This window comes from Anser brachyrhynchus, assembly GCF_964034855.1.
Source record: "Anser brachyrhynchus genome assembly, chromosome: 4".
In the NCBI taxonomy this organism is placed as follows: Eukaryota; Metazoa; Chordata; class Aves; order Anseriformes; family Anatidae; genus Anser; species Anser brachyrhynchus.
In genome coordinates, this window is record NC_137698.1 from 12,379,522 (window position 1) to 12,402,127 (window position 22,606).

The window sequence follows — 22,606 nt, forward strand, 5'->3', positions numbered from 1 at the left end:
GTCACAGCGAGCGCAGGCGCCGCCGTTCCCCTCCGACCGCCGCTGCTCAGGCGCCCGCCGCGCTCCCGGTTCCCGCCTGGCCGCCGCCGCCCGCGGCTCCCCCCAGCCGCCACCATGTACGACGCGGACGAAGGTGAGGGCGCTGCGGGCCGCCCCCGTGGGCATTCCTCTCCCCTCGGGGCCTCCTCTGCCCTTGGGCTTAGCTCCCCTTCCCCCCTCATGGCGCCGCGGCCTCCGGGTGCCGCTGAGGGGAAGGGTCCTTGCGCCGCCGGGGACAGCGCGGTGGCTGGGGGCTCACCTGTGTGTGCTTCCCGCAGATATGCAGTACGATGAAGACGACGATGAAATCACCCCGGACCTGTGGCAAGAGGCGTGCTGGATTGTGATTAGGTGACTCGATGAAGTTCTCAGTTCTTAATGCTTCCGTGTGTGTGTGTGCTCTTGGTGCTAAAAGGTAAAATCTAGCCAGCAACGTGTAACAGCTGCAGGTCAGGTTGTGTTAAATTGTATGCGTTAGTGTTTTCAGACTAGAACAGCTCTCAAGAAAAACAGTGGGGTTGTTCTGGGGGACTGAGGAGCCCGGCCGACACCCGGTGGCTGGAAAGCTGCCTGGCAGATAGGGACCTGGGGTGTTGGTCAGTAGCTGGCTGAACATGGCCAGCACTGTGCCCAGGTGGCCAAGAAGGCCAGGAGCATCCTGGCTTGTGTCAGGAATAGTGCAGCCAGCAGGAGCAGGGAGGTGATCGTCCCCCTGGGCTTGGCTTGGTTCATGACCTGCTGCATGCCCAGAGATGGGCAATGAAGTTGGCAAAGGGTCCAGAGAACAAGTCTTGTGAGGAACGTCTGAGGGAACTGGGCCTATTCAGCCTAGAGAAAAGGAGGCTCAGGGGAGACCTTATTGCTCTCTACAACTGCCTCAAAGGAGGTTGTTGCAGGGTGAGGGTTGGTCTCCTCTCCAGAGCCATGAGCAGTAGGAGAAGAAGAAATGGCCTCAAGTTGTGCCAGGGGAGGTTTAGGTTGGATGTTAGAAAACATTTCTTCAATGAAAGGGTTGTGAGGCATTGGAACAGGCAGCCCAGGGAAGTAGTTGAGACACCATCCCTGGAGATATTCAAAAAATGTGTAGCTGTGGTGCTTAGGGACACAGTTTAGTGGTAGACTTAGCAGTGCTAGGTTAACGGTTGGACCTGATGATCTTAGAGGTCTTTTCCTCCTTCCCTTTATGTGATAGCAGACTGTGCTGACAGGATTCACTGGCAACAGCACAATAGCCGTGGCTATTCCCCTTCTTGGGGGAAGCTTGAAGTTACTGGTACAAGGGTGTTTGTTACCAGTTTTCTTGAGAGATCCTGGCAGGTGTGGGTTGCTTGGATGGCTTCAGGAGTTTGAGGTATAGGAGCTAATGCAGCAGAATTGTTTAAGTCATCTCATTAAAAGGTAGGATGCAGGTCTTAGTATTTAGGCTTTGATTTTTACAGTTAGGATGTGTTGGATTGAATCTAGGTGACACAAAGGCTAGGGGAAATCCAGAGAGGAACGAAGCTGGGAATCTCAGTGTGGCTGGAATAGAGGGTATCAGAGCTAAGAAAAGTTCTGAGAATTGTCACCTTGATTAGGAGCTTACATTTACATAGGTTGTTGAAAACTTTGGCTACAGCCACCTTTGCTGATGTTTGTCATCGTGTTTCCTTTCCTAATTGAAGGTAGAGTGTGCATACACGGCTTAGCCAAGAGGTGGCAGCAAGTCAGTCACTTTGTAGTCTTTGTGTCTTAAAGCACTGGAAAAGAGTTTAAAGTTTCTGAGCATCTATGAATGAAACTCATGTCTCATGAAATAAGTGTTTTCTTACTGTATTTCATGGCATTTGAAGGTTTTGTTATAAATATGTCTTAAACTTGCTGACAAATAAGGTACATGAATGAAATGAGATCTTAATTTAATTAGTGCACTTTTTTTTTTTTTAGCTCTTATTTTGATGAAAAGGGTTTAGTCAGGCAACAGTTGGATTCTTTTGACGAGTTTATTCAGATGTCTGTGCAGAGAATTGTTGAAGATGCTCCACCAATTGATTTACAAGCTGAAGCCCAGCATGCTACAGGAGAAGTGGAAGAACCGGTAAGTGGAGGCCCCAGGTGGAGGTGATGGGTTTTTACAATGCAAAGTGATTTTTCCCTTGCTTAGGCGGGTTTTATTCAACCTTCATCTTGAGAGACTGAAATGTATCCAAGTTAGGATGTTGCTTATGCAGCCAAGAGTGGTATCAAAATTCCCTCTCCTATAGAATCACTGTCGCCTGCTAGGTAAATTGTTGGTTGAGTTGAAGAATAACCAAGAACAGTTGGCTGCTGCAGTTTAGCTTGTCAGTAACTGTATAAAGGTGCTCAGGATGGGAGCAAGCATCACTGACAAGGATTTAGTGGAGTGTATCTGAGAGTTTAGCAAAGCAACACAATTAATATAACGATCTGCTTAATCTATAGAGGAAACTAAATCACCTAGCTCAGGTGCTGAACGGGTCGTTCCTGTGGTTCTGTGTAGGACATGATGAATAGAATGTGTAATTTGCACCTTTGTCTTTAATAGTTTTTCTGGAGAGAGGGCTGGGTATGAGGACTTTGAAAATATGTTGTGGGAAGGCTACAATTGCTTGCATTAAGAAGATGAGTTTTTTAATGATGTTTTTGCTTTGTACTGGAGCTTGCTCTGCTACAGCAAGTGTTGCTTTTGCAGTGTGCTGCAGCAGAGTCATTATAGCTGAGATACAGATAGATGCTTGCAGGGAATTCAAGTTTTGTTTTCATAGTAAGATGTTCTTAGCTAGCTTCTAGGCAGGTATACAAGTGGGGTGGCAGCACAGCTGTATTTTATTTGGGTTAGCTTCTGTTCTGCAACAGGGCACACTATGAAATAAGAACTCAAACTTTGAAGGCAATGCATCTTTCAGCCTGTATACGTGCAAGTGTAATGATTTGTTTGTTTCCATACCCATGGAGTTTACTCTGTGAAGGAATGCTTTGTGAATAGAGAAAGCTCATCTCTAGGTTCTCGTGCATGCAAGGAGGCCACTCAACAAATGCCCTTGGCATGCTTTTGCACCAGGACTGAGACCACACATGAAGTGCTTGAACTAAGTAACTGTTGCTTGCTTTCCTTAAGTTCATAGAATGGCTCAGGTTGGAAGGGACCTCAAAGGTCATCTAGGCAGGGATGCCTCCCACTAGAGCAGGTTGCCCAGGGCCTCATCCAGCCTGGCCTTGAACACCTCCAGGGATGGGGCATCCACAACCTCTCTGGGCAACCTGTTCCAGTGCCTCACCGCCCTCTGAGTGAAGAATTTTCTTTCAACCTCTAATCTAAATCTCCCCTCTCTTACTTTAAAACCATTCCTTCTTGTCCAGTCATTATCTGATTGAGCAAAGAGTCGCTCTCCATCTTTTTTTAAGCTCCCTTTACCAAAAAGCCACAATGAGGTCACCCACAGCCTTCTCTTCTTTAGGCTGAACATCCCCAGCTCTCTCAGGCTCTCTTCATAGGAGAGGTGCTCCAGCCCTCTGATCATCTTAGTGGTTCTCCTCTGGCCTCACTCTAACAGCCCCACGTCCTTCTTGTGCTGGGGTCCCCAGGCCTGCACGCAGCACTCCAGGTGGGGCCTCACGAGGGCAGAGCAGAGGGGGACAATCCCCTCCCTCCACCTGCTGCCCACCCCTCTGGTGATGCAGCCCAGGACACAGCTGGCCTTCTGGGCTGCAGGCACGCATTGCTGGCTCATGTTGAGCTTTTTGTCCACCAGAACCCCCAAGCCCTTCTCTGCAGGGCTGCTCTCAGTGAGTTCTTCTCCCAGTCTGTGCTCATGTCTGGGATTGCCCCGGCCCATGTGCAGCACCCTGCACTTGGACTTGTTGAACCTCATTAGGTTCACATGGGCCCACTTCTCCAGCCTGTCCAGGTCCCTCTGGATGGCATCCCTTCCTTCTGGTGTATCAGCTGCACCGCCCAGCTTGGTGTCATCTGCAAATTTGCTGAGGGTGCAAGTTCCAGCTACCCTTACTAATTACACAAAAGCACTTTGTTCAGAGCATTGTTTGAAAGCTTTTACACCTGTATTATAAATGCAGGCTTTTGATTTAAGTGAACTGAATGCTCTAAATCTCAGTGCAGTAGGATTCTGAGGGATGAGTGGCTCTCAGAGCAAAATGAAGATCCTGAGAATTGTTTTGTTGCTGGATGATGCCTGTCCTTTCATGACTTGTTTTAAAACATATTTTACTATAACGTGAAAGGATTTGTGTGGAAACAAATTTGATGTGAGCTATCTTACTGTATGTGTTGAAGCAGATTCACCGTTTGCATTGTAAAATTGGCAGTTTTATCTAAAGCTACATACACAATAAATGTGTAAATATGTATAAGGCATATTCTATTAATATATTCACTGACTTGTCAGATTTTGAATTTGTTAGCTATTTCACATGAAGAAGACGTACTTTGATACTTTATTCTTCTCTTACCTCTTCAGTTACCTCTGTGTTTTTTATTAACAAGGTGTTTAGAAATTATTGAATCTTTTTGAGTGTTTTGTTCACCTAGCCATCGAAACAGGGATCATTTCTGTACCTTGAGCTAAGGATATGCAGCAACATTGGGAATTAAGCTATAGGGCTGCTCTTGAATAACCAAAATGGATGTTTTTTTCCATTACAGATAAATGTCTTCTTGTTTTCCAGCCCCGCTATCTCCTGAAGTTTGAACAAATCTATCTTTCCAAACCTACTCATTGGGAAAGAGATGGAGCACCATCACCTATGATGCCCAATGAGGCCAGACTGAGAAACCTTACGTAAGAAAGACCTCTGCATTGATTAAAACACAAGGAAGGACTGACAATTGTTAATTGATAATCTTTTTCAATTTAGTAATTCTGAAGATATATTCTTTATTGCTCTTATTAAATTACAGTGCCTAGTTGTTAAATACAGGTAATGATTTGGTAATAATGCTTAGTATTACAAGTGAGGGCTTGAATAACTGCATTCATTAGCCTTCTGTACAGGCCGGAGTAATAACTGACTGATAATGCAATGGTATTTTTATTCTGTAGGTATTCAGCCCCCTTGTATGTGGATATAACTAAAACAGTTATTAAAGAAGGGGAAGATCAGTTACAGACGCAACATCAGAAAACTTTTATAGGGAAAATTCCTATTATGTTACGATCAACATACTGTTTGTTAAATGGCTTAACTGACCGTGATCTTTGTGAACTGAATGAATGCCCTCTTGATCCTGGTGGCTACTTTATCATTAACGGATCAGAAAAGGTAAGGGATGATGCCGTGCACAGTTGTCTTTATAAGCACTGGAAGTTCTGTTACTTACTTCTACCTCTTTTGCCAGGGACATAAACGCTTTCATTCCAGTTTCTGCAGGTACTTGTGCACTTAGTATGAACTTGTGATGAACTTAGTCCTTTTCTGGGACTTTTTGAGCCACCTTCTCTTTTTCTTTGAGACGTGTTTCTTTCTACAGATTCATTTTCAACATTGGAGAGCAGCGTGCACTCTTAAATGTCTCATCATCAGTGTGAGGGAGGTACTTCCTCACTTGCATTCTCCTCCAGGTTGTTCACAGCTGTATAGATGCATCTTAAGAATAGGATAAACCTATTCCTTTCATTTCTTCCCTCTATTGCTGTGGATTCAGCTTTAACAAAGCATATCCCCCCATGCTTTTGCCTCACCAAACTGGTATATTTTTTTTTTGTAACTGATGCCTGGGCAACACACCAAAATAAATCTATTTTTGTTCTTGGAGGAAAAAAAAAATCTGGCTTTTACTATCAGAGCTGGCATTGGAATTTATTTGCATGGGTAGTTCATTGACCTTGGAAACAGATAGTGAAAAGCTTTCTTTTATCAGTATTTTGACTAAAGCTAACACAAATGTCTCAGCACAGCTAGCAGATATGGTGACTGCATCACAGAAAAGTGTTCTCCAAGTCTTTTATTTTGGTTATTCTATCTGAACGAGGTATATGTTTTGCTTAATGTGCTTTTAAAATGGAGAATATAGTCCAACTGAGTTTGGCAAATTGAAATCATGCTGTGGAGTGCTTTAAAAAGTAAGGCACATGAGGCAATGGTAGAAACCCTGTGGTTGTTATTTTCACGTTCCCTTTTGTGAGTTATTTACTGTTGTTTTTGTTTCTAACACAGGTTCTGATCGCTCAAGAAAAAATGGCTACAAACACAGTATATGTGTTTGCAAAGAAAGATTCAAAATATGCCTACACAGGAGAGTGTAGATCTTGTCTGGAAAATTCCTCTCGACCAACAAGTACTATATGGGTTAGCATGCTAGCCAGAGGTGGGCAGGTAAGCCTAAGCAGTAATAATCCCTTTCCCCAGGGCTTACACAGAAGATTGTTCTAGGGGTTTTGTTACTGTCCTGTCTCTTAATATCACTTTCTTGTGCGATTTTAAGAAGACATTTCTTCTGATGTTAAGTTGTGAGAAGATAAAACAACTCATTTTCATATAACGTTGTCAGATTATGCCTATCTCTGGGATAAATAATTTGAGGATTGAAATGAAGACTCTCTTTGTGGCAGAGTAGAATGGGGTTAAAAAATAATCTTACAATTAATTACTGTAAATGAGTTTTTAGAAAATCCAAACAAACTACTTCCTGCTTTTTGACAAAGGAAAAGAATATGAACCCTGTCTATGCTGAGGGCCAAACTAGTGTTTCAGATGAGTTTTGCAGACTGCATGTTAACTAATATTTAACATCTAATTGTGCCACTTGTCAAAGTCCAGGCACTCTGCAGTGGCTATAAGTGACATGATTTCAAAGGCAGAAAGTGTTGGTACTTGCTTGCCATTGCGCTGAACATTTAGAAATTTCTAAGCATTCTAAGAGCAACTTTAATAGAAGCCTTACACCACTCTAGTGCTTCATAACTGGGACACTCTTCAGCGATTGTCCCTCAGTATCACTCAATGTTTGATCCTTTCTGGGGAGGAGGGAACACCTACTTCAGTAATCAAGAGAATGGAGATTTGTGCGGCTTTGATAAGCTGGACTTAAGCTGACAGAAAGAAAACTGAAGATAGATATGGTTCCTCTTTGCAAATACTCAGGAGGGAGGAAATGATGCAGATGGGTGAATGAATGGTGTTATTCAAATTCCTTTGTATGAGGAAAAACATTCAAGTTTTTGCAGACTTCTGAGGTTAGAAAAAGCTTAAAAGAAGTCAGTTCTGCAGTAAGGTTTCCGAACAGATCTTCACTTAGTCTGCTGAGGAGTCATGGTTTCCTGTAGGAAATACATTTATAATACATCATCTAAGTTCAGAGAGAGTTTTTTATTTAAAGGCAAGATCATTTTAGACTAATGTATGTTTTCCCCTATCTTTTTAGGGTGCAAAGAAGAGTGCTATTGGTCAGCGCATTGTAGCAACTTTGCCATATATCAAACAAGAAGTGCCCATCATAATCGTCTTCCGTGCACTAGGGTTTGTGTCTGACAGGGATATTTTAGAGCACATAATTTATGATTTTGAAGATCCAGAAATGATGGAAATGGTAATATGTTAAATAACTTATTTTCTTGCTTAATGATGCTTAATGATGCTTAATTAATCTTGCTTAATGATGATGTCCAGGTGTGGTTAGTTTTTATTATTGAGTATTTTTTTTTCTTATTGTAATTTACTTACTTTATTTCTGTGGGTGGTCTGTTAGAAGTGCAAAGAGCTGTCTATTTAAACCATTCTAATGAGTATTTTAAGTGAATGAATTGCAATGGAAATGAAAAGAGTTAATATATTTTTGGAGGTAGGTTCTTAGCCTGCTGCCACTGACTTTAATTATAAAATCTCCGTTTATATGCGCATCAGCAGCAGGCCTAGAATGTAATTGAATGAGAGCTGTTTTCTGAAGTTTAAACTGTTTTTTGTTTGCTTTCTGTGTGCTCCATTGCTTTCTGCTGCTCTTGAAAGAACTACTATAGTAAAGTCAGAAAGCAGTAATTAGTAGTTCCTGAGAAGAATCATCAGCAGGCTACTGCTTAGTTTCTGTCAACCCGAATAGGCACTGTATGATTCAGGATTTTACTGTATTTTGTGTGTTAGGTCAAACCTTCTCTGGATGAAGCATTTGTCATTCAGGAGCAAAACGTTGCTCTGAACTTCATTGGATCGAGAGGTGCAAAGCCAGGCGTCACCAAAGAAAAAAGAATCAAGTATGCTAAAGAAGTCTTGCAGAAAGAAATGCTTCCGCATGTTGGTGTCAGTGACTTCTGTGAAACCAAGAAGGCCTATTTCCTGGGGTATGTTAGTATATTCTCAAGCTGCAGCTGGTCACTGGATACAGATACTATGTGCATGATTGGGAAAGCACTCTGAATAGGAGTTTGGTTTTTAATCTCAGTGTTCTGGGTACTCAGTGGTAAATTTTAGAGCACTTACAGGTCTTCCTAGCTGAGAAAATACAAATGATGATGATAAAATAACGAAAAAAAAACAAAAAGAGAGAGAACAAAACAAGCCTCCAACACACCCTGGATTTAAAGTTAGATGTGATGATACTGACCAAGTGCTTTTAACATCTCATTGCATGGACAACATACAGAGGTTGATAAGTAAGTTGTAGAGTTTGACAACTATTTATAAGCTGTATGTAATGTAAACGAATCGTTTAAAACTATTGGTACGTCCTCCTGATCGCCACTTACTGGTATACAGATAAATGATAGCATCAGGAGACCTGTTGTTTTACTTCAAATAACATGTCCCGTTCACAGTCTCACTAGCTTAAACATAGACTGTATTATGATATGGGGTAGACGTGTAGCAGAAGATATATCGCTATCATCGTGTAAATATTAACTTTGTTTTGGTTATCTAAACTTAGTGCGCCATTCAGCTCTAAGGACATAACATACTTCAAGAGACCTCTCTTAGGTCCAGCAGTATTTTAACTTCATCTAGAACGAGCAGCCTTTAGGAAACAGTTCACTGATGTATCTAATAAAAGTATGTGTTCTTCGTTGTGAACGTCTGTTGTTGGCTTAAGATATAAACTTATTTTCTTAGGTATATGGTTCATCGATTGTTGCTGGCAGCACTGGGAAGGAGGGAGCTTGATGACAGAGATCATTATGGCAACAAAAGACTGGATCTTGCTGGGCCACTGTTAGCTTTCTTGTTCAGAGGGTAAATATCTAATGTTCTTTGGAGATAATTAATGGAAGAGTCATTGCCAGTTCCACGCTTCTAAATAAATCAGACTATTCTGTCGAGTCTTGGGCAGCACAGCCTGTATCTGATTATGGCATTGTTTGTGGACTGGGGTAAGTTTCCTCTAATAGTGGGTGGCTAGTATTGGTTATTCTAAAGTATGTATTATGCATGTTCACAGGCAGATTAGTTTGATGGGTTTTGTTGTTTTTTCCTCTCCTCCCCTAGTTACAAATCACTTGCTTCTGTCAAGGAGGCCAGTGACTTTTTCCAGACAGTTCTGGGTAGGCTGAACTGTTGTTTTACTGTTTAATTGTGTTTCTTGACGTCTCCTACAGAATGTTTAAGAACTTGCTGAAGGAAGTGAGAATATATGCACAAAAGTTTATTGACAGAGGGAAAGATTTCAACTTGGAACTGGCCATTAAAACGAGAATTATTTCAGATGGTTTGAAATATTCATTAGCAACTGGAAACTGGGGTGATCAGAAGAAAGCTCATCAGGCCAGAGCAGGAGTATCTCAGGTACAATTTTGGTTCTTGTCAAATGCATCATTTCTAGATGCTGTTGATCCTTTGTTCTAACATATTATGATGCCTGTCAGAACAACACACTTGGGAAGCTTTCACTAACTGAGTTCCATGCTACATCCAGGTGTTAAACCGCCTGACCTTTGCATCTACGCTATCCCATCTGAGACGCCTGAACTCTCCAATTGGTAGAGACGGTAAACTGGCAAAGCCCAGACAGTTGCACAATACGCTGTGGGGAATGGTTTGTCCTGCTGAGACTCCAGAGGTAATTAAATCAGTACTTACTCATGCCTAACTGCTTTTATCTGACAGTCATTTTATGGCCATAGCGCTCACAGTGATCACTTGTATTTTATTTGAAGCAGTGACATGAATATTTAACTTTATAGCTAGCTCTGTAGTTGAATGGTAGAAATTAAGAGTATGTTTTGTGTATAGTTCCTTGAGGACTTGAAACTTCAAGTTCTCTGATCTGCTTAGGGGAGTCTGTTGGTTTGGAAATGCAAAATAATTTTTGTGTTTTCACTAGGGTCATGCAGTAGGACTTGTCAAGAACTTAGCCCTTATGGCTTACATTTCTGTGGGGTCTCAGCCATCTCCGATTTTGGAATTCTTGGAAGAGTGGAGTATGGAAAACCTGGAAGAAATATCTCCAGCAGCAATAGCCGAGTATGTGCAAATGAAATTGTTTAAACAGATATAAAGTTTTTATTACCTGTACGGAGCTTCAGAGAATTGTGGGTTGTTTTTTTTTTTCTTTTTTTCTCCATTCTTTCTAGTGCTACTAAGATCTTCGTTAATGGCTGCTGGGTAGGAATACACAAAGATCCAGAGCAGCTTATGAATACGCTAAGGAAGCTCCGTCGTCAGATGGATATCATTGTATCAGAGGTATAACCTTTTCTTTTAGACTTTGGGTTACCTTTTTAGATACGGGAGGATAGTACTTTGAGACTACTTTGCAAGCTCCACATAGCATAATTTGCAACTGTTTCTGCACACATTACTTTTTTCTTGTTGTTAAGAGGAACCAGTTGAAAAATACTCTTATTGTAAATAGTTAAAAATAGTCTCCTGAAATGCTTTTGTTTGTATGAGTGTTAAAAGTTTGTTTGCTGTGCTGCTGACGACACCTGTAGGGCCTTTGCTTCCGGGAACTTTGCTATCCTATTTTGTGTGCTGTAGCTCTGATTCTAGACTAAGACTTTGTACTCTCAGTGTGCTGCTTTCTTGTGCAGGTCTCAATGATTAGGGATATTCGTGAGCGAGAAATCCGCATTTATACTGATGCAGGCAGAATTTGCCGACCACTTTTAATTGTGGAAAAACAGAAGTTGCTGTTGAAGAAAAGGCATATTGACCAACTGAAGGAACGAGAGTACAACAATTACAGGTGAGATGTTTTTCTGAAATAAACTGAATGTCTAATTTTCCATCCTGGTAGCTGCAAGCTCCCTCAGATTGAAGGGAGAGAAATGTTTAAAGCAGCACAAAGACACTTTCTCGGCCTGGCAACTTAATTCATTTTTTATGAGACTTTTTGTATAATGGTAGTAGTAATAAGGCAGAGAAGTCCTTGTTCTTGTTAGTGCTGAAGAGATCCATTTTGTGTGTTAGCTGAGTATTTCAAACATTGATTATTCAGTTGGCAGGATCTCGTGGCCAGTGGTGTAGTAGAGTACATTGATACACTGGAAGAAGAGACTGTGATGCTGGCAATGACTCCAGATGATTTGCAAGAAAAAGGCGTTGCATATTGTTCAACATACACGCACTGTGAGATTCACCCATCAATGATCCTGGGAGTATGTGCATCTATCATTCCTTTCCCTGATCACAACCAGGTCAGTGCATCTATTCTGACATTCCGCTTTTAAGGTTAACAGAAAACCCAAATGCATACGTGCATAACATATATGGGTATTTCCTTGTCTGTTTAGTCTCCTAGGAACACATACCAGTCTGCTATGGGTAAACAGGCTATGGGAGTTTACATTACAAACTTCCATGTTCGTATGGATACGCTGGCACATGTTCTGTATTATCCTCAGAAGCCCCTTGTAACAACACGCTCCATGGAGTACTTGCGTTTTAGAGAGTTACCAGCAGGTATGTTGTCAGTTAATGTTTAATAAACAAAATTACTATTTTTTTTTTTTGTCTAAACTGTCACAAACATGTGGAAAATATCTAAATAATTAGCATATTTATGTAATTTAAAAACGTATGGTAGGTTAAATGTTAACTTAGACACCTAGACTGAAAAAAAACCACACAAAACAGCATTCCTAGTGTTGCAGCTGGAACTCCTTTTCTATATAGTCTGTTTAAAATCTAACTGGAGATGGTGCATTTTCTACATAGGTTCTCCGCATGGGGTCACTCTTCAGTTGATAAAAAAAATTTAATCTCTACCCAAAACTGCATTTACTGACACGGTATGGTTTTTGCACATGGGATGTGGATATTTTGATATCAGAAGAGGCTAGGAGAGCTTTAATTTAGAGAAATCAGCTCATTTTTAGTTGTAAGTAATGCCTGTCTGTTACGTGTTCATCTTTTCAAAGTATTCACTCAATGTATTACAGGTATCAATTCGATTGTAGCCATTGCGTCGTACACAGGATATAACCAGGAAGACTCTGTCATCATGAACCGTTCTGCTGTTGATAGAGGCTTTTTCAGGTGTGATTTTTTTTTTTTTTTAAGTTTTGGAACTGTTTGAAAATAAGTAGTGTACTGAGTTGTCCAGAGGCTCAAGAAAAGTTCATCTTAAACTGGAAGGTATCCTTAAAAGGCAGCAGAACAAAAATGGTGAACGTGTATCTTAGCAAACCTCAGTGAGTTCATTCTTTGTGTAACTTGCCAGGAAGGCAGAGTGGTCTTATTTATTATGTTAATTGCTCTTTTTATGCTGGTTAAATTAAATGATATTCTGAGTCTTTGCATGACTTGCCAATCACATGAACTCCTTAATGTCAATATTGCAGCACTGTAATAAAATATTTAGTAGCATGACAGTTACTAACTGGTGAGGATTGGCATGTTCTTCTCCTTAGTAGGAACTGCTGTTGAGACAACATGCAACTGATATGTCTGTGCGTTATTGCTATTGCTAGTTCTTAGGTGGCTGTATAACCTTGACTGGTCAATTGGTTTCTGGCTTTGTTCATTTTCTTTTGTCTGAGTTGCACCTAAGAAGTGTGTGTCTGCTGTCTTGCATCTGCTACCTTCTAATGTAGAATATGTATGGGACTATTACATTTTTAAGGCTTATATGGAACTTTTATAGAACCTTCTGTGTTCATGGGAGCTATTAAATGTGAACAATATTTATCTTAAAGGTTGTGGTTTTGGTATGCTAGCAAATAAGGTAGCAAACAGAAACCCTCAAAGGCCCAGAAAGAAGCTCATATAAATTGAAACATTTGCACTGAAACTCTGAGTTGAGTATTGAGTGTGGCATTGCAAGGTATCAGAAGTGAAAGTGCTTGCAAAATGGCAGATTTAAGGAAAAAAGTCATATGAGATTGATACAATGAAGATATGAATTGTCCTCAAGAATAGTAACCGCTTTTGAGATGTCAGGCAGATTGGAAGGTCTCCATAGTTCATCAAAAATAAGCATTTTATCAATAGGTATTTTGGAAATGTCCAAAAAGTGACCACTAAGATGCTAATCTGAAACTTTTTTTTTCTTTTCTTTTCTTCTTTTTTTTTTCCCCACTCCTTAGTGACGGTTAGATTAACGGGACTTTAAAGTTGTTTGGCTTGTGAATGTTACTTGTTTTGGTTGTCATTAGTAACAGTAGCCACAATATGTGTTAAAATGATGGTTTTAATGAAATTGAGATGTACATATGAAGAAAAATTATACTGTTTCACAGAGAAGGCTTTATAACTTTGTTTCAGATCTGTGTTTTATCGGTCCTACAAAGAGCAAGAGTCCAAAAAAGGATATGACCAAGAGGAAGTTTTTGAGAAGCCTACACGTGAAACTTGCCAAGGTAAGATACAAAAATATATTGAGACAGAGTTTGTTAAGCATTTGTGGGGAAGGTTGTTGTTGAATTGATTCAGTCTGTATTTTGGGCCGTGTAAAGTAGCTGAAATGTCTGTGTTAATAGCAAAATGCATCAGCTTTAGACATTTTTTAGCAGCAGGCTGGTTGAATTTCTATAAAACATCAAAGTCAATATGTTACAACACGTGGAGATGTTTTTTTTTCCTTCCCCCAAGGTATGAGACATGCAATCTATGACAAACTCGATGATGATGGCTTAATAGCACCTGGGGTGCGTGTGTCTGGGGATGATGTCATCATTGGCAAAACAGTAACGCTACCAGAAAACGAAGATGAACTGGAAAGCACTAACAGACGCTTCACAAAGAGAGACTGTAGCACTTTTCTGCGAACTAGTGAGACTGGTATTGTAGATCAGGTCATGGTAACACTTAACCAGGAAGGATACAAGTTCTGCAAGATTAGGGTGAGCACCAACATGTATGTGTTTTCTACTTAATCATTTTTGTTCTGTACCTAATTTACCAGTTAATGTTTTCTTGTGGCTTTAAGGTACGTTCTGTAAGAATCCCACAAATAGGAGATAAATTTGCCAGCAGGCATGGTCAGAAAGGAACCTGTGGTATCCAGTACCGGCAAGAGGTAGTGATTTCACTTTTCTTTTTTTCTCTTTTTCCTCCTTAATATTTCAGCTTTCATCTTTTTAGTATTGTAACTGCTGTGAGTCATCTGTAGAATATCTACTAGGGTGCAATATATAGACTTAAGTTTAGCTAGACTGTATTTAGAACGGGACACAACTCTTCCTTACATAGTACTTCAGGGCCCTTGAAATGCCTTAAAAGGATTAATTTGAGTCTATGGACTGCTTTTCTTAAAGCTGGTATTTTGGGAAGTACTGACTGTGTTTCTCTGCTGTAGGATATGCCCTTCACTTGTGAAGGCATCACACCTGATATAATTATCAACCCCCATGCCATCCCTTCCCGGATGACCATTGGTCACTTGATTGAATGTCTTCAGGGGAAGGTAAGAAGAATGTTTTATGCTGTGTGCCTAAGGAATATAAATTTTTATATATCTATATCTATATATATAATAAGTTTGTTTTAAAGATACTACTGCCTGGTAATTATTAATGCAGTTTTTAACTTTTTTAAAAATAAAAAGTTCTTCATTTATGTAATAGCACATGCGAGTTTGTTGGAGGACCTACAATCCTTTAAATTTTGTCCAGCAAGTCAGATGAGTATACGAATCTGTTGCTTTTATTCCAAATGTTTCCTGTAACCTAGAAAAAGGAGTAATGATATTATTGATACTGTATATTTTTGAAAATCTCAGCTATAGAATTTTGCAGCTGATAAAGCAGGATGCAGTGCTATCATGGGTGTTGAATCTCAGGTTCTGGCATTAAGAGCTAAAATTGCTTCAAATGTGTTGTTTGATCAGTTTTTGAGAAATCTTACAAGTTTCTGCAAATCTCTTCTCTGTAGGTGTCGGCAAACAAGGGAGAAATTGGTGATGCTACACCATTTAATGATGCTGTCAACGTGCAGAAGATTTCCAATCTTTTATCAGATTATGGTTATCATCTAAGAGGAAATGAGGTATAATCAAAATATGATTTCATAGTAACTTTGTAATATATGTTTGGACGGTAAGGCTTATGTTTCAGTGATTGCATTGACTACTTTAGGTCCTCTACAATGGCTTCACTGGTCGAAAAATCACATCACAGATCTTTATTGGTCCTACATATTATCAGCGGTTGAAGCACATGGTAGATGACAAAATCCATTCTCGTGCAAGAGGGCCAATCCAAATACTTAACAGACAGCCCATGGAAGGCAGATCTCGGTAAGGATGTTTATTTTCTGTATAGTGTTTTGTTTTGGTTTCCCCCCCAGGTCTTTAGCCCTAAAAATTAGCTGCCTAATTAACTGATTTTTCTGTGTAGAGAAGCCCACACTAGAGGAGTTCATCCAGCAGGAACTGTGGCCAGTTCACGTTTGAACAAAGAGAACTTCTCTGAGATAGAAGAAAATTAATGCACAGGCTTACTTGTACCTTGGAATATTACTGTTTATTTCTGTCAAGTTACATTTTCTAGCAACTGATGTATTTTGCCAGTGAACTCAAGTTCTTTTATCTTTTTTTCTTGTCTCCAGTGATGGTGGCCTTCGTTTTGGAGAAATGGAACGAGATTGCCAAATTGCTCATGGAGCAGCCCAGTTCTTGAGAGAGAGATTGTTTGAAGCTTCAGACCCGTATCAAGTCCATGTATGTAACCTCTGTGGGATTATGGCAATCGCAAACACCAGGACTCACACCTATGAATGCCGGGGATGCCGCAATAAAACGCAGGTAAGTGTGGGCTTAATCAGGATGTTTTAAGAAACACCAGAACAATTGCTGTTTTAGTTTCCTAAATACTAAAGTGTTCATAGTGTCCTAGTTGATTTGGATGTTTCCTTACTCATGTTACAGTGTTGGCTTGTCCCTTGGCAGGAAATGCTGTTCAAATATTTTGCAGTGCAGAGATCTTAAGAGTAAACAGTTGGAGAGCTTATTTTTAGAATAAGCAGTAAATCTCAGAATGGCAGGAATTTACGGTTGTCGCTCTTGCGATTGTTCCCATGAAGCTATTTTACGCCTGCCAGCAGGGTTCCCATGGGAGGTCTTCTGTGTCGCACTTTTTAAAAAGTATTATTTATAGCGTGTGTTTTTTTTAATTATTATTTACAGGGATAGTGTGTGCTTCGTTACAGAGTTATGTCAAGGCAGAGTGACAGCAGAGATTAAAAATAGTTGACTTAACTAGGCTCGGTGGTGTGCTGGGAATTGACTGCTGCACCTCTAACCATGACATTAGGGTTACTGAAGAGATGAGTGCTGGAAATCTTAACAGTAGTTACTGCACAACATGCATGATTTGCTATGCATGTTGCCTTGTTAAATGGCTTTTGTTTTTTAGGACCCAGCCCTTGACTGCAATTTTTATATCTAAAAAATGAATCCTGCATAGTTGTTTTGTAGCCTCTGCAGATTGTCTCAGCTTCCCTCTTGCTTTGTTACTGTCTTTAAGCGATTCTTGTTAAATGCTTTCAGATTCACCTTTGAGCTAAAAAGGTGACAAGTTATTTGTGTACTTATTTGTGTGACGGAAGCTGATGATTTAGAAGTGCTCATCACAAGTCTTTTGAAATCTTTTCCCAGATATCTTTGGTTCGAATGCCTTATGCCTGCAAACTCCTCTTCCAAGAACTGATGTCTATGAGTATTGCACCTCGTATGATGAGTGTTTAGCCTTTAAAAGTTTTTTTTTGGTCATTTTTTCAAAAAATGTGAGACTGAAATGTTTAGGTTTTGTTTCATGTGGTTTTAGGTCGCATTTAAAATAGTTTTACTCATCTCCCATGTGCTGTTCAAAAGCATGTTTATTTCCTGTAAATAGAATTAAAGTTTGTAATCAAACTTGTGAGTCTCTTTATTTGTATATCTGCAAAAGAAGTGTGCAAGCAAATTGGTAATCAAAGAATAAAGGAAGTAAGAGAATGATTAGTGAGCTAGAAAAAGTCAGAAGTTGGGGCTTTCCAAAATACTGACTTAAAACTGTGCGTAAGTGAAAGTCCTCACATCACAGCTCTGCACCATCATCTGTGGAGAAACAAAAACATGTTATGCTGCACCCTGTATCACGGTGTAATGCCACAGCCTCGGCAGTAGCACAGGAAGTGAGTTTTCTGATCTCTTAGCTGAGCACGAGACCTTATAAATCTGTTCTGACCTTCTTTCCTTCCCTCCCTACTGTAGACCTCCAGCTGGAAGGGGGGTGGTAATAGATAGCGTTTCTCTGTGCTGACATCACCTGGAAACTCCCTAGGCATGTAGAGTGAAGCTAGGCAGAAGCCTGTTACATCTGACAGCGTGCTCCGTTACTATTCCCAACTTCCTCTTAAGTTATTATCGATTGCCAGCTTATGGCTTAGCTACAGCATGCATACTTGAGATCTTTGCTATAGCTGAAAAGAAACAGCTGTAGGATGTATGCATAGAATAAGAACTCCTGGCTCTACACAGGACCACACAAAGATTAAATCATATGTTTGAGAGCGTTGTCCAAATGCTTCTTGAAATCCGTCAGGCTTGGTGCTGTGACTGCTTCCTTGGGAAGCCTGTTCCAGTGCCCAGCTCTCTAATGTGTCAAGGTCTCTCTGCAAGGCCTCTTTAGCCTTGACTGAGTCAGCAGCTCCTCCCAATTTAGTGATGTCTGCAAACGTATTCCGTATACCTTCAAGTCCTACATTTAAGTCATTTATGAAACATTAAAGAAAACTGACCCTAAAATGGAGCTCTGGGGAACCTTACTAGTGACTAGCTGCCAGCCTGATGTAACCCAATTTACTATAACCCTTTGAGCCTGCCTCATGAGCCAGCTGTTCACCCATTGTACTAGGTACTTGGGGTAGCTGGATGGTGGACATTTTGTCCAGAAGGCTACTGTGAGAAACAGTATTAAAGCTTTACTGAAATCCAAAAGGATTACATGAACTATTTTCCCTTCCTCTACTAGATGAGTGACCTTGTCATAAAAAGAAAATATGTTTGTTAAGCAGGAGCCTCATGTTGGCTGTGACTGTTGTACAAGTGTTGCTGCTCATGGTATAACTCAGTAAAACTCAATTTCATTCTCATTCATAAGAATGATGTTTGAAAAGAGAGGCTTTTAGCTAGTCTCTATGCTAAAGGTTTCTACGCTGAGAGTGATTCTGGCATTCGTTTTATGCTGTTATCTCAGTGCCAGATGCTGTTAATATTCTCCTGAAGTCTTTCAGCTATTCAGAGATACAAGGATCCAGTTTTGTCATCCTGATAAAGCCACTAGAATTTAAACTAAGAATTATGTCCAAAAGAGGACGTGGGGGTGCTTTAAGTCTCTCCCTTGTGTCTTGGTGATGTTTATGCCAATCCTGCTCCCAGGTGAGATGGGCAGGTTTAGAAGCATTCCGAGAACACTGTAAGGATACAAAGTAAGGTCTGGAAAGCCAATGAAAGCTGCTTTGTAAAAAAAAAAACAAAACAAAACAAAACCCAAAGCCGTTTTTCATATGGCATCTTGACCTCCAGTACCTTAGAGCTCTTGGGGTTATTTGACAATCCCTTGAGAACTCTAGCAGCTGAGATTTCCTGAGTGTGTTTTGCCTAACATAGTGCATGTTAATCTGATATTTCTAGTGTGTTATTTTTTTTCCAGAAAGCATTAAACAGAGGTGGTCCTTCTGTATCAAATAACTAAGTAAACTGTTAGGGGAAAGCTGTTGAATATTCAGCCACGCTACCTACCTTTGTTCAGGGCTATGTCATTCAGAGTTTCCACAACATGGATTTTTGCAGAAGCTGTTGCCTCTCCTTTGGCATTTGATGCATGACACTCATATTCTCCTTCATCTTCTTTGCTCAGAGGAGATATCTAGGGAAAGAAACATCCCTCAGTATGTAAGTATGAAAAAGCAGAGGTACTTCTGTCTTAAGGTATCTATTATAACTCGTTAATTTCTTGAGATATAATGAGATGAACAGAATGGATGAAGTATCAGTTAACCCTTACAGACCACACTGCATGATTTCTTCTGTCTGCTCTAAATAGTTTGGTTCAGATTGTGGTGTTTTTTTCCGGTCAGGTTTGGGACAAGTCACTCCTGGGATTCAGCCTAGCTTTCTTCTGCTTTGCTAGGCCAGACTGAGTGTGTTCTAACACTCGCTCCTTTTCTTTTAGTGCTTACTTAGTCCAGAGATGTCAGAGCACTGCACGCTTGACAAGGAAATGGAGGCAGGAAGACAAATCCTTCCTGGAACATGCTGCATCCAGTCTGTTAGTTCTGCAAGATTGCAGGCTCAGACTGTTCCCTCTCCCTGTTTTCACCCCCTGCTTTGGCAAGTGGTGCAGGAGCCACTCCCCTGACCTGTGCTCCCCAGCTGCTAGCTTCCCTGCAGCTGGGAGCCATCAGACTTGCAAATGGATGCAACTCCATTACAGGGAGGCACAGCAGCTCCCTCTGGCTTCCCTACTGCTTCCCTCTGAAGCCTGGCACTTGCTCAATAGACTGCAGGAACTCCTCTGCCTTAGTAGGCCTCTCCAATGACAGCTGCTGGCTTCTGCACTGTGCTCTTCTGAGGCAGATGATGCGCTTCATGGGGGCAAGGAGAGTTGCTAAGTCTGTAAGATCTCCTCAGATGTGAGTTTTCGTAGGGGTGCCCTGCCCTCTGTACTGATTACTTCCTAGTCGTGGAGAGGGCTTCTTTCCCACTACTGGCAGCGGTAAAGTAATGGCATACAGAAAGGAGATCTTTTATCTAAGTCTTACTTTCTCTGATCATAGAATGCATGCTCCTACTCCATGCTAGATAGAGACGAGATGGGAGGCAGCAACTACCCTTACCCTTCAGGTCTAACTCACGCAGGTTTGTTTTCTTCTAAATGCCCTGTCCATTGCCACATGCCTTCTGCATTGCTCTTTGTTCACAGGTTGTTTGCAAACTGTGCTATACTAGTGCTTGTGCACCTCTCTGCCTACATGAGATACTTACTAGTACCCAGCCAGTCACTTCGTGTTTCTCAGGGCCACCTCGGGTCTGAATAGCCAGATTTTCCCGGTCACCAGGCAGAAGCTCCATTCTCTGGACACCATATTGTCCCCGAATGATCTAAACAGAAAGGTAGAAAGGTTTGAGGGTTTGGGGACTTATGTTAGAATTTGTTATGACCATACCTGCACCCAAACAAGATCAACACTAGTTTTGTATGAATATATTTTGTGCAGTAGCAGTGTTTTTCTAGTGCTGGCATTTCACCTTATCCTCTGTGTATTGCAGCTCCAGCGTCTGCTCTAGGGCTGTATTCCCCTTGCCTCGGTGGGAATGCGTAGAGCAGCACAGCTTTCTGGTGTGCCTAGTGCTGGGTAGTGGGGCATGCAAACATGCGCTGCGCTGACTTTGTCTCACAGAACGCGTGTGTGCTCCCACAGGAGGAGTTCAACCCCTGAAATGATACCTCTGCTGAACAAGGCCATAAAGCAAAGCAGCACTGGCAGTGTAAATACAACATCTGTTTGTAAAGGAGCAGAAAATGCTGCTGGACTGTATGCTAACTCAAGAGTTTCCTCTGGGACCCTACAAACAGGGCGTGCTGTCTCAGAATAGTGACCTTTGGGCCAATCTATTTTTTCCTCTACAGCATTTTTAGTGTAGTATTGTTTCAGCTTAATTTTAAGACCTCTCCGAAGTGTCCACAAACTTTTGGCATTTGAAGAGGCTACAGAGGCCGTGCAGTGGCTCGCAGTCCTGTGGCTAAGACCCTCTGTGCTCAAGATCGGCTCCTGCCCTAAGCCAGGTGTTACCAGCGAGCTGCCAGCTATCGGAAATAAGTGCCCCATGTCACAGCAGTGCTTGATGCTGGGGGAGCTGTGTCCAGCTGCCTCAGCGTCACTGCAATCAGCGGGTGAAAACAGGTCAAGGGACATTCCCCACATACTCTGAATACCAGGCGCTACCACGAAAAACAAAAGTCCTGTTCCGTACTGGGGTCAATAAAAGTTTAAAAAAGTGATGACTAAAGATTAAGCATAGCCAGATGGCTGGGGCTGGACAGAACTGCACAGATGGGAGAACTCCACGAAGACGTGTGTTTCTAGGGAAGGATTTCTTATGACTTGGTCCTGTTACTCACCAAGCAGTTCCAGTTACCTCAGCTTTGCTAGACCCAAAAAGGCCCTGGCAAGGCTCTTACCTTGTTCCAGATGAGGACAGGAGTTGGAATGCCCATGACTTCGCAGCTCAGGTAGATCTGTGCTCCTGTCACGTTCCATATGTCCTTAGGAGGGGTCACGATGGAGGGTCCTGCAAAGAGGGAGAAACACTTCTAAGCATGGGGTGACTGCAAGACCTTTTAAGTGGGGCCAGTCATTTCTGATGGGTGGTGAGGTGAGGGGGCCACCTGCTATGAGCAAAGCATGCAGGACTCATGTCACAGCACTTCTCTCACCAAAGCTGCATCAAGTCTTAACCGTTCAATTCTGAGCAGTTCAGGCCATCAGTCCAGTTACTTGCAAGACTGAGAATCACATAATCACAGAATGGTTTGGGTTGGAAGGTACCTTAAAGAGCATCTTATTCCAACCTCCCCACCCTGCCATGGGCAGAGACACCTTCCAGTAGACCAGCTTGCTCAAAGCCCCATGAAGCCTGGCCTTAAACACTTGCAGGGATAAGATATCCACAACTTCTCTGGGCAGCCTGTTCCAGTGACTTGCCAATCTGAGTAAAAAATTTCTTCCTTATATCTAGATCTACCCTCTTTTAGTTTACAGCCATTATTCCCTGTTCTGTCACTACACTCCCTGACAAAGAGTCCATCCCAAGACCTTGCACTTGGTCGTGAACCTCATGAGATTCACAGAGGCCCACCTCTCAAGCCTTTCAAGTTTCTTCTGGATGGCATCCCTTCCCTCCAGCGTGTTGACCGCACCACACAGCTTGTACCACCTCAGCAAACTTGCTGAGGGTGCACTCAATTTCACTGTCCATGTCACCAACAAAGATGTTAAATAGTGCCAGTCCCAATACTGACCCCTGAGGAACACCACTTGTCAATGATCACAACTTAGACATCAAGCCATTGACCACAACTCTTTGAGTGTGACCATCCAGCCAATTCCTTACCCACTGAGTGGTCCACTCATCAAATCCATGCCTCTCAAATTCAGAGACAAGGATATCACGGGGGACAACACCAAGTGCTTTGCACAA

The 22,606-nt window shown here is 41.6% G+C and overlaps 2 protein-coding genes across 3 annotated transcripts in view; one reads left to right on the top strand and one right to left on the bottom strand.

Annotated features, from left to right (window-relative positions):
- Positions 1–17,275, top strand: POLR2B (RNA polymerase II subunit B). The gene is made up of 25 exons (XM_080591841.1): positions 1–133; positions 318–390; positions 1,966–2,116; positions 4,726–4,838; positions 5,100–5,319; positions 6,214–6,372; positions 7,421–7,585; positions 8,134–8,330; positions 9,097–9,216; positions 9,579–9,765; positions 9,896–10,039; positions 10,304–10,443; positions 10,554–10,665; positions 11,013–11,167; positions 11,420–11,618; positions 11,715–11,883; positions 12,363–12,459; positions 13,687–13,781; positions 14,014–14,264; positions 14,351–14,440; positions 14,720–14,827; positions 15,295–15,408; positions 15,498–15,658; positions 15,970–16,165; positions 17,018–17,275. The coding sequence occupies exons 1-25, from the start codon at positions 115–117 to the stop codon at positions 17,105–17,107; spliced, it is 3,525 nt and encodes a 1,174-aa protein (XP_080447967.1). The 5' UTR covers positions 1–114; the 3' UTR covers positions 17,108–17,275.
- Positions 15,866–22,606, bottom strand: part of IGFBP7 (insulin like growth factor binding protein 7) — a 21,021-nt gene continuing 14,280 nt past the window's right edge. Inside the window, exons 2-5 of one of the 2 annotated variants that reach the window (XM_080591893.1) lie at positions 21,588–21,697; positions 20,390–20,506; positions 19,145–19,271; positions 15,866–17,245 (exon numbers count right to left, since the gene is read on the bottom strand). In XM_080591893.1, coding sequence (XP_080448019.1) covers positions 17,205–17,245; positions 19,145–19,271; positions 20,390–20,506; positions 21,588–21,697 — 395 coding nt within the window. In that variant the 3' untranslated portion in view covers positions 15,866–17,204. Of the gene's footprint in view, positions 17,459–19,144; positions 19,272–20,389; positions 20,507–21,587; positions 21,698–22,606 lie in introns of both variants that reach the window. The other variant, XM_080591894.1, reaches the window with a different exon arrangement.